The sequence below is a fragment of the Chrysoperla carnea genome, chromosome 4 (assembly GCF_905475395.1).
Source record: "Chrysoperla carnea chromosome 4, inChrCarn1.1, whole genome shotgun sequence".
Taxonomy (NCBI): Eukaryota; Metazoa; Arthropoda; class Insecta; order Neuroptera; family Chrysopidae; genus Chrysoperla; species Chrysoperla carnea.
This window is the reverse complement of record NC_058340.1, coordinates 44,269,333-44,281,876: the sequence shown is the minus strand read 5'-3', so window position 1 is coordinate 44,281,876 and position 12,544 is coordinate 44,269,333. Positions and strand designations below refer to the sequence as shown.

The 12,544-nt window shown below is 30.4% G+C and overlaps 1 protein-coding gene across 1 annotated transcript in view; it reads right to left on the bottom strand.

Moving 5' to 3' along the window:
- LOC123297445 (basigin) overlaps positions 1 to 12,544 on the bottom strand; it is a 55,820-nt gene that overhangs the window by 2,934 nt on the left and 40,342 nt on the right. Inside the window, exons 2-4 of the mRNA XM_044879108.1 lie at positions 4,295 to 4,597; positions 2,114 to 2,410; positions 295 to 430 (exon numbers count right to left, since the gene is read on the bottom strand). Of these exons, the coding sequence (XP_044735043.1) occupies positions 295 to 430; positions 2,114 to 2,410; positions 4,295 to 4,597 (736 nt within the window). The remainder of the gene's footprint in view (positions 1 to 294; positions 431 to 2,113; positions 2,411 to 4,294; positions 4,598 to 12,544) is intronic.

Below are 12,544 nucleotides of genomic sequence, written 5' to 3'. Positions count from 1 at the left end.
AATCAATAATATTTTTTACCTTCATACTAGAAAACTAAAAAAAATTAAAAAATGGATTATTTAATGAAAATCTTTATTATAATTAAGAAATTATATAATTGCGAACAATGAATGAATCCCAAAATAAATAAATTAATAAAACATATAGTGTGTAAATTTCCGAAAATTAATTACACATTAAAAATTTATTCACATCAATGTTTATCCATGATTTTTGTTATTTGTTATTGAATATTTTGTCACTATTCCCACTTCAAAGATTAAATTCGAATTAGTTTTATTTGTTATACTTACTGGTCAGGACTTTGATCTGTATCACTTTCTTCTAATTCTTGCTTATTTCGTTTCTTTTCGTAGATTAGAATAATCGCACACAAGATAATAACTTCCGCACATATTCCTAAGAATGGCCATAACGCTGCTAATTTATCTAAATTATGACAATAAATGTTTTTATTATACTTTTTAATAAAGCTGTAAAAAAATTTTGATTAAAAATTATTTATTTTAGTTATCTAATTAATGAGAGATCAAATTCCGGCTTTCGATGTTCACAACATTGTAGGCTAAACATTTGGTAATAAACATAAGTGTTTTATGCTGGTTTTCCACTAAAAAAACAAAACACAAACTCAAATAATAACTTAATTTTTCGCAAACTTTTTGAAGACTGGCGTCGTGTTTTGTGACAGTTGGATAATAATAATAATAATCAAATATGGGTTTTTTAAATTAGTATTTTGCGTTTGTTTCAGTTTTATTTTTCAGGTTCTAGAAAACACGAACACAACATAAACTCAACTGTTTGTTTAGTGGAAAACCGCCTTAAGGCATCAATTGGTAGTTTACTTTCTCTATTTTATGGGGAGAATTCCGATTACTCTTCTTAAAAATTCAATTTAAATTCACTTTAATTCCCTGATCAGTTTTGGTATTATAAAAACATATTTTGATCACAACGTATCAAGTACGTGCGCAGGACTCATTCAGGGGGAGGGGGCATGTTGGTGGTTTCAAACTTTTGTTCATCATGTAAGATCAAAGTCAATAAAAATAAGAAACTCACAGAGTGAACATTTTATTATGTCAAAAAATGATGTTCAGTCACTATTTTTCAGTAAGTTAAGTTCTGCAAGGTACAAAGCAAAACTTAGTCAAAATTCTGTGCGCATCGACCTTTACATCGCGATATATATTGAGTGAGACTAAACCGTTTAGACAATCTTCAGACATTGTCGATCTAAGATATATTTTGAGACGATGCAAGGTTAAAAAGGATCGTTCATTCGCCCCTTTCAAATATCGAGTGCTTTGAATGAACTTTTGACGCCCTGTCCGGCAAGGGGTTTTTGGCAAAGTTTAACTTTGTCGACTCAGATGTCACGGGGAAATCATCGTGCAAAATCGAAGATTATGGAGTATGGATAAATGATGTGTCAGAAACAAATCGATGTAGGGAATGTAGATTGTGATCTGTAAATAATCTTGACTCTCGCAAGTCTATGTCTTATTAATGGTTGCATTTACAGGACTATATTGTTAGTTCGAATTTACGTAGAGAAATTCACAATGGGGGTTGTTTGAAGCTTCAGAAGCAGCCATTGATATAGCATCGAACATTAAATGTTCGAGAAATCCATTATATCTGAATCTGAAAATCAAAGTACTGATTTTTGCAAGTCAATAAATAATAATAAAAATATCTTTAATGGCATTATTCGATGACTATTAAATCAAAGTTTTGATGATGTCTACGAGATGATTATTAAATTAAAGTTACAACTAGGACTTTTGTACTCTTGGGTGCAACCCGTTTTTGGAAGCAGTGTTCACAAACGTCCCGCCTTCTCAAAAGCAAGTTTTAACCAGTATGTTTAGTTACCTGCCGATAGCTAAAGCTCCCTTAGGATACTTGACCCAAACATTTTACACTTAGACTCGTGTATGCTTCCACCGATTAACCGATAAAAAAGACAAGAAATGAAGAGTGATTTTTCCAGGTTTAAGATCAAGCTTGTATGATGATATTGTTTTTACTTGATCTTGCACCGTACTTGCAAGATTCAGATTTATACTGTTTACTATAAAATGTAATATTTTTTAAATAATTTACCTTTTATTCTAACAAAACTTTCGGAATCATCTTCAACTTCCAACGTTACTTTATTTCTAGCTATACATTTATATGTACCACGATCTGTCAATTGAATATTTTCTAATACTAAAATAGCATTTTCCATTCCAGTTTCCTCATCTTTGTGTAATGATACACGTTTGTCTGGACCATTGGGATAAGTCGCATTACCAATTTCCCATATAATTTCTGGCTGACCAACTACTTGGCAATGAATTCGTAATTTTTCACCTTCCACAACATTGATATTGGCCGGAATTTTCACTCGTCCTTTTCCTGTAAACAAACAAGATTTTATTACTTAATAAAAGATCGAATCTACCCAATTTGTTAGGATTTCTCTAGATGACGGTATGATGATTTCGACAATCCAATGCGACTTGAATTGAGGCAATCGCCCCAGAAATGATTATTGAAATATTTTTACTCTCTTTTCGTTTTTGAGTTATCGTTTCAACGGACGTACGGAAATGGACTAACTAGGTAATTTTATGAGCCCCTATACCACAATTTTGTTAATAGCACCAATATTTCTAAGCCTTACAAACTTGGGACTAAATAAGTATACCTTGATATATATTTCATATATAATAAGGTATAACAATAAAAAATTTTATAATTCATGAACTGTATACGCCGTCAGAAAATAGTCTATTTGCCCAGAATATATTAAAAAACAACCAATTTAAATTAAGGCACTGTTTTTTGGGGGGTTATATATTTGGGGAAACGAACACGTAACAATTTTATCATGAATTCAGATATACAAATTGATAATCACCTACTGGTAGCATTAGTAACATTATTAATATTAAATATTGAATTTTCAAATTCCCAAACTTCTTCATCATCATTTTCTTTATCATTCTCAATCTCTTCCTTCCTCGCTTCTTTCTTACCAGCCTTACCAAAAGCATTAACCATACCAAAATAACCAAAAAAACTTATAAAATGGCAATTATTTTGATTACGCAGGTACTTTTTATTGGATATAGATTAAAAGTCCTTAATTATTGTAAATATTAATAATGATTGCTTAGAGGATAGTTCCAGAAGTATGATAGAGGGCGATTGTTGTTAGAATATCGTCGTGGTTTATTATATGAGGAAATTTTCTATAAACAAATTTATATGGCACTAGCGATCGCTGTTAGAAAGACTGAAAAAGTGCGAGTAGATATATGATTTCTTTTACTCGAATCTTTGATGATATTTCGGAGCAATGTAGCGAAATTTGTACATCCAGTTAATTGGTTAATTTTCAAATCAAGCAAAGGGAAATTAGACCAAAAAGAAAGTTATTTCAACAAAATAATTCACCAGTTAATCGCGATCCTATTCATTAAATTTCTCAGCATATAGGGAGTATTGGAGCTATTGAATATCACTAGGAGAAGTGTGTCGGATCAAAAGATGACTATAATGAAAAATAAAGATTTTACGTTCCCAAATGTTTTATGAGTTTGAGTACTTTTGCAACCACGTTCTTATTGTTAACTTTATTTGTAAACAATATCGTAGGGTGAAGTTTTTTAGCTTCATGAAAATGTACCCTGGATTACACTTTAGATTTTTGATAGATATTGTTATCCATGGAACAGTAACTATATGAAGACAAAATCTATTCAACAGAAGGAAAGCAATCGAAATTATTTGGTTGTTAACGTACTTTTTTATCAAGTAAAATAAAAATAAAAATTTTCAGAGCAAAAATAAAAAATTAGTTTTACTAGTTAGGAAGCACCAAAGCTAGACAATTTCTAGGCTACATAATTACATAAATGTTCGAACTTCTAGGTAGAAAGTTTCTGCTAGGTGAAGCTTATCATGTAAGGTTTTCAATGTTACAATCACAAACCTTTTAGGAGATTTTTTTATGTGAACTGTAGAAATTACTTGTTGAAAATGGCACCTTCAGGTATAATCGTTAGATGTGCTACAAGTCGTATTAGGGTGTGACCCATGGTACATTAAGATTGTGTACCTTGGTTAATATATTAATAAAATATATAGTTTTTAACGGGAGCTGATATGAATTTTAACATTTAAATTGTCAAAACAAATAATGGTATTATAAAGAGATACCATTTTTTAAAGTTAAATAAAAAAAGGCTGGAAATTCTTAGGGAATATTATGGTTTAAATACAAAGTATACATACCTATGGTAATAATTGTTGCATTTGCTACAACTTTTTTATCGTAGATTACATTACATGTATAATTTCCACTATCATCTTCTACTAATTTTCTAATTTTTAGTGTATGAAGACCACCATTGTGGTACGTACTAAATCGCGTTTTTGCTGCTGGATCTGTTATTGGAATTTCTGATGTTCCCTTATACCATTTTACTTCATAATCACTAGTAGGTGGTGTTGATGTTATGTTACATGATACTTCTAATGATCCTTTGTATTCGAATATTTGATAAGGCTTTGAATTGGTAGGTATATCCACATCGACTGCAAAATAAAATAATTTTATTGTTAATTACTGTTTTTTTTTCTAGCTATCTATACTTATAATAAAATACCGTCCGAGGGCTAACGATGGCTAAGGAGCAAAACTTAACTTGATTGCTCGGAATTAGTTGGTTAGGAGTTCGAGTTTTCGTAGCATCATATTGTCAATTATAAATTATTATAAAGTGTTGTTTAAAATCTTGTGAAAATCTTTGTTCTTGGTGGTCAAACATGTCAAGAACGAACGATATGAGTGATACTTAAAAACATATGTTATCCTCTGATTCTATAAGCAATTTTACTGGATCCTTGATTTCTAGCATTGCTCTTATACTTCTCACTTCCATATCCACTCGTTAGGCCTCACTTTCTCCTCTTGACTCTTACGGAAGCTTCAGTGTTCGGCCTCAAAGCTCCTTTTGCTTGTTTTACAGTATACGAGTATAGCGAGCTTTATATCTACCCCCCCCCCGTCACAAAATTTTAAAATATTGGAAATGGAATCAGTACAAATTGGATAACTTAATATGGCAGTATATATGAAATGATTTTTGTTTTTAAGGTTTTGAAATGTTTTGGTAACATCAAAATATCATGTAAAGTTTATATTAAATTTTTTTTTTAAATTTCGATTTTTCTATTTTGATTTAAAATAATGTTTTTCGAAATTTATGTTGCTCTTAAATCTACGTATATTAAATAAAATAGTAACAAGTATTTTCGAATGCTATCGAATGATAAGTATTTATTTACAAGAGTAACCTTCTGGTTAAAAATGGAATAGGATTTCCTTCAAATAATTTCCTTTAGATAATTGTCTCTCGATGATTAGCATAACATTTATCCTTGACAGCTAATAGTCTAACAAGCATAATCAGTTTTCAATATTTTGATAGCTGGGGTTTTGGTGATATGAGTATTGAACATTTCAATTTCAACAACAAGTTTTCAATATTTCTCAATATTAATCTTTTAATTAATCTAGCGACTCATTTTGTCTATCGTTTAAATAATACTTAATGTATGACCACTAGAAAAAACGTATCACCTTTTACATAATACTAGCTTAACCCGCCCGCTTCGCTGAACTATCTCACTTATTCTTCCCATGAAAACACTCGAAATAGTTGGGCGAAGCGGACGGGAAACTGCCACCTTTATAAATTATAGCCTATGTGTTTGTTAAAGTTTCATTAAAATTTATTCAGTAGGATTCAAAAACGTCCAGAGAAGCGGGTGGGTAACTGCTAGCGCGTGATGCTATACCCTTCCTCAAACAAATAAACAAATTCTTCAGCTTTATAATATTCGTTAAGATGAACAATTGGTAAAAGTTGAAATTTTTTGTAGTTGCATTTTTCGTTACAAATTTACGACATATTCAAGTGTGTTATTTAAAATTCAGAACAGTTGTTGGTATATTCCCTGGATAGATAAGTGATGCGATAACAATAATTGGATTGTCTACTCACAAATATACTAGACACTTGTACACCCTCTTTTAAATACCGAGTGATTTACTACAGATATAAAACTCGACCTTTTTATGAGCGTACTGAACTCTCATTTTAGATTTGAATATTAAAGTTGTGAAGTAATTCGTTCAGTACAAGAAAATTTTAAATAAAAAAATTACATTACAAATGAAAAAACGTGACTGCGATAAATAAAAACTGAATCACATAGCGACTCACAAAAATCGGAACTCATTCTTGGGAAGATTTTTGGAATCATAGTTCGTCGACTTTCATTTTCAGCCTATGTATCTACGTTTGGGCCTTTGTAGCGCTCTAGAAACCAAACGCGTGAGCCGATTTATATTCCAACGATAATGATTCTTACGTCAATCGTTTTGTCTATTTAATAGGTATTCAATGAAATTCCACTTAAAATAATTCGTCGACTTTTATTTTTTAATCCCCGAACCAAAAAAAGGGGTGTTATATGTTTGACCGTAATGTGTGTGTGTCTGTCTGTGTCATCATCGTAGCTTCTAAACGGTTGAACCGATTTTGATTTTTTTATATCGTTTGAATGGTAATTTAATGGAGAGTGTTCATTATTAGCTATGTTTCAAGTGTGAGTTTAGTGTTCTGTACCCGAAAAATTTGTCGGGGGATTTTAATTTTGTAAATTTCACTTTTTTTTCACAAAATGGTGTCTAGTAGTTGCCATATTGAATTTTCATTACTGTCATATTTTCAGTGACCCCTTCGCAAGATTAAGACAAATCGATTAACGTAAGATTCATCAAAATCGGCCACGGTTTTTTTTGTACCACAAAGAAACAAACATACATACATATATGGACTGATAAGTATATTAACAGTCTTTTGCATCGTGCAATCGAATAAAAAAGTTGGCTTCATTACATTTTGTGTCAGACAATTCCCGCAATTCCTCTCCCCTGGATTCGCACTTGAATTGAATCAATGATATTATAAACGAACTTCACTTTATTCAATGATTAACATTAACACAAGCGAGAACGCGTGTAACAGTTTGGCTTTAAATAAAAAACACATTATCTTGATTTTCTAAACATTATTTATGATCCGGTAGTTAATAAAATATGAATTGTTTACATTAATTTAAAAAAAAAAGTATATTCTTGTTATTTTTATTACTCAGAACAAAATTATTTTGAAACTAAATTTTTTTATAACATTCAGAAGATATTTTTATCGATTTTATTAACTATATGAAAATTTATGAATAATTTATATTATATTTTTCGGATATTTTATATAAAATGATGATTTATAAACGAAGATCAACCCAATTTTGACATTTTATGGTAAAGGAGTTATGTTCCAATAAAACCAATAAAAATGTCATACAAATTATAATAATAAAGATGGTATTCTATTTTTATTTTTAAATACAGAGGAGCCGTTTATCCTAATTTCGCTTAATCGATATCTCACCATCAAATAAGATAAACAAACTGTTAGGGAAGATGAAAGTGCTTCCATTCATCTCATAAGATCAAAAGGGATTTGACTGAGTTAATTATTGAAATACTATGAATAGACATTGTTAAATTATGCAATCGTTTGTTTTTTACGTTATGTAAGAAAAGAAAGATAACCACTCTTACAAGTATATACAATCCCTGTATACATAATATGTAATGGTCTAATCTAATTTGCGCCTTCACGGGTAAACCGTGATACTTCAATGTTTCAAACAAAAGTTGTATATTTTTTTATAAGAAATATTGTTGACATTTAAACTTTTGATCTTATTTGAAACAAGACCTAATTGACTTATGTTGTTTATTTTCGAACTAGATCTCACTTTTTACTTCCTTAGCTCGCTATAAAAATTTCAGCTTGATCTCTTTGCGTTTTTGAGTTATCGTGTTGACAGACAGACAGATAGACAGACGGTCAACCGGAAAGGAACTAATTAGATGATTTTATGAACCTCTATATCAAAATTTTGTTCGTGGTATTAATATTTTTAAGCTTTACAAACTTGGGACTAAACTTAGGATGAAAAAAGCAGGGAAAAATCGAAATTCTAGTATGTCTAAAAATTAATTTAATTTTTTTTTTTTTGTAAATATTATGTGTCATAACTTGAGCAATTTATTCTTGACATCACTTAAAAAAAGTTTATACGAACATGGATCCAAATTATTTAATAATTAATAATTGTTATCAAGTGATCATAGTGTCTGGAAAATTCCCTATTGCGTTTAAACTCAGACCAATAGCTTAAATATAACGTTATCGTACTCATTTCAGAACGCAGCACTTACGATAAAAATCGTAGGAACAAATTTGGCAGACTCAACATAAGTAAGCTAGTATTAATCATTTTACAAAGCACACTTTTTGTCCCACGGTCTATGGCGTGTTTAAAACGACAAAAAAGATCATTCAGTTGAACGAAATATGAAGAATGTTTAAATGATTTGAAAAATGTTATTTGAATTTCATGAAAATACATTGAAAAAGTAACAAAATCTCTTTCACAAATATTTTTAATAATTAATTAATATTACATTATTTATGGATTAATCGTATTTTAAAAAAGATATTTTGTACACTACGTTCGTTCATTGATGCCATTAAAATATTCCATAATGTATTTTAGTTAGTAGAACCCACCATTTTGTGTATATTCATTTCAATTAAATGTAATTTATAAACACAAATTAAATGTTAATTATTGCTAATTAAACACATATTTGTGCTGTGCCAATATCTAGATTGGAAAATTCCGATTGTTCAGGATTATTGACATTTAAATGAATACCATTATTTATACAATCATTAGGGTAAGGTGTAGTACCCCAGATAATTTTTACTTTGGATCAATATATAGTTATTTGATAGACATCGGTATCTATGAAATAGCAACTATACGAAAATAAAGACTTTATTTACCAGAAGGGAAGCAACCAAGGGAGTGACATATCAAAGAACACACTCCATTAAATTACTTTTTTCCTAAAAACTTTTTCCAAACTGAGCCGATTTTGAAGATCATCGCCAATTTTTTAGTTTTTTTCCAACGAAACAGACCGACAGACACTCACATATAGCGGTCAAAGTAATAACACCCCCTTTTTTAGCGCGGGGGTTAAAAAGTAATTGCTTATTAGTGAATAATTGGTTAAACCATATTTCAGTTATAAACATAACGTAAACTTTTTATCCCTGGTACTCACGGTCTGCCCTATTACTGTCAATACAAAATTAGGTTTTATTTCAAACCATTTTTGAAGGCTGTGTCCTCTTGCCAAATATATTTCAAGTGGGAAAAAAAACATGGAGCCCACGATTTTTTTAAAAGTATACATACTCAAAAAACAAAACGGATGCTTTATACAGGAAACAGGTCATATAACTTCTCCAAAATGAAAGTCTTTGGCCATAAATGTTTATTCGAATTATTTTCTTAGTTCTTAAAACAATTTGAGGGATTAAGCAACTCCTTCTTTCATATTTGTGTAGGCATTCGCGACCTAAATTTTTTTGCAATATTATATAGGAAGGTCGAATTTTAAATGTTGAAGTACCTCTGTAAAAAGTGGTTTGGGTAACCAGACCACTTAGGAACTTAGGAACATTAGTTTTTTTGTACTTGGATGATTCTTTTAAAAATTCAGTTCGCTAGGTTAGGTTAGGTTATACTGGCTGTCCACGAAGGACACACTTAGGCTATATAGCCTATTGTGATACCATATATGTGTTTTACCACCTTTCCGCTGATAATTTCATTTATCAGCTCCTCAATTTCAGAGGCTGAGTGCACCTCCTTCATGCATACCATGCACTACACCAGCCCATCACAACTATTAATTAAATTAATTTTGTTCCGACGGCGGGAATCGAATCCGCTACCCTAAGCATACAGCGGACGGATTTGGTTACGTCTTAACCAACTGAGCTAATAGGGCGACTTCGGTAATTTTGGAATCAAACCCAGTCAAACCTCCTCTGTATTTAATGAAATGTAAAAAACTTTCGATCAGAGTCTAGAGTCAATGTTTTTAAGGTTTTCGCTCCCCGTTTTCATGGAATTTTGATAAAGAAGAACGAATTATTTCTTCTTATTATTGCGTACGTATATAGGATGTTAATAGTTAACAAAAGAAAACGGTGAATAGAGACTGGAATTCACAGACAAAAAGTTCTATGGTGTTTTCCAGTCTGACAGATCTGAGTTAACGAGTTAAGATTTCGTTAAATATCGTTATTAATTTTAAGAATTTCTTGAAAAAAGCAATAGAAAAATTTTAGGAAATAAAATTTAATAGTACCTACTATCAAACCATTTTTTCGCAAAGTTCAATATTTACAGACAAACTTATATTCAAAATTTCAAAATTTGAATTTTTTTCGAGTAAAAAATTTTATTTCTTACAATTTTGCTTATTATAAAAATTTCGGTTTCTCTAATATTAGTCGAGAAATTCTTAAAATTAATAACGATAATTAACAAAGTCCTAATCGTTAACGGTGGATCAACTTTATCATCTATTTACCATGTTTCCGTTATTTACTGTTTTTGAAACACCCTGTATAGAAATAGAGAAGTACTATATACCTTCCTGCTTATGAATTTTCTTTTTCGCCTTATAAATTCTTATGTATAATTGAGAGATGACGTCATTGAGAGATTTAAAACATAAAAATTGAATGACGCAACAAAGTAGATAACAGATAAAGAGTACAAAAAATATACTTACAGACAAAGAAACCGGATGACTATAAATAATTTAAAATTTTCAGGATAATTGTTCAAAAATGTATATTTTATGAATACATAATTATTTACACGAACACACGAGTAAGCCAGCAAAGCTAGTAGGTTAATCAAATTAAACATTGAACCTGATACAAGGTTCAATTAATCCAATTAGGTATGTTTTTTGATACGTTGTTTGCAATGTAAAGCCAATGTTAAATCCAAGTTTTCGACCTCGACAACGATTGGGTTATGCCGAAAAATAAGACAAACCCTCGAAAATTTTGACCCTATTTTTTTTCCTTATTTCAGTTTTTGCCTATTTTGACCCGGAAGGATTGGTTTTTTCTCAACCTAACCTAACCTAACGGTTTACTATATAAAATTTTGCGTAAAATCGTGTAATTTGAAAAAATAGGCAAACTTTGAAAAGCTGTATCTCTGAACTTGTTGGTCCTATAACAATCAGTTTTATCTCAAATTGTTGAAAATTTAACCTTCTTTAAAAATAAATACTTAGGTTTTTAATGAAAAACCAGTCTTCCAAGTCAAAATCGGCAAAAACAAAATAGGGTTAAAATTTTCGAGGTTTTTGTCTTATTTTTCGGCATAATCCGGTCGTTGCGGTGGTCGAAAACATGGATTTAACTTTGCCTTTACATTGTAAATAGCATATCAAAAAACAAACATACTTGATTTGATGCAGGGTTCACCCCCTTTTCATATATAATTTAACATTTATCAATTTGACCATGCCTTTACCAATTGCGCCACGGACTAGATTTGAGCCTAAATGGCCGAGCGGTCTAAGGCGTTTGTCTTTGTCTGTTTGTGCAATTAGACTTAGGTTGCGGGTTCGAATCCAGACAGTGGCAGTGTGAACAATTTATAATTAATGGGAGTGCAGAATTGATCACATTGTCGTCGCTTGGATAAGAACGAAGTAACCGACTCCACCCACATCAAAATGTAATTGAAAATATGTTTGTAATTAAATAAATAAAGATTAACAAAAAATGATGTGGGTGGCCTCTGACATATAGGCGTATATGTCAGAGAAACGGAGGTTAAACCCCATTATTATTATTATATATAATTTGATTGAATCATAAGCATATCATTATTTTGTTAATCGTTAAATCAAGTTAACAACTTATTTAACGATAATGTTAATATTAAAAATTATTAATGAATTTCTCAACTTCCGTTAAGTTCCGTTCTACATAAGTCCGTTAGGTTTTTTATATTTTTTTATACAATTCTTTATTGATTATTATCTCTCTTTTCTCATCCCTTACTCTTCATGTAATACCGAGTGACTACGAAATATTTGCACAAAGGATAATTTTGTTAATGTTAATAGAAATCTAATTTTGGGGTTGGAGCTATTAAATTTTTTGCTACAAAAAACAATTGATTATTACGTTTCAGAAAATAATAAAGCTTTAAGTAAGCATCGCTGCGTATTTTCTATAGATCTTGTTCCAAAAGTATGACAAAAATTTACTTAGTGATCCAATTTCTTTGTTTGCAAGTATTTTATACAAATCGTATTAAAGTTATTTTGTCAAAAACAGTTGAAAAAAATTAATACGTTCATATACGAAATGATGATATAATTTGACACGTTTCAAATTTCATTATCATTAAACAAACTTTTTAATTAAAAAAAAAAAACTTCATTGTTCTAATTAAAATAAGACAACAAACAAAATCAGTGTTGCTAGCCGACTTTGAGAGAGC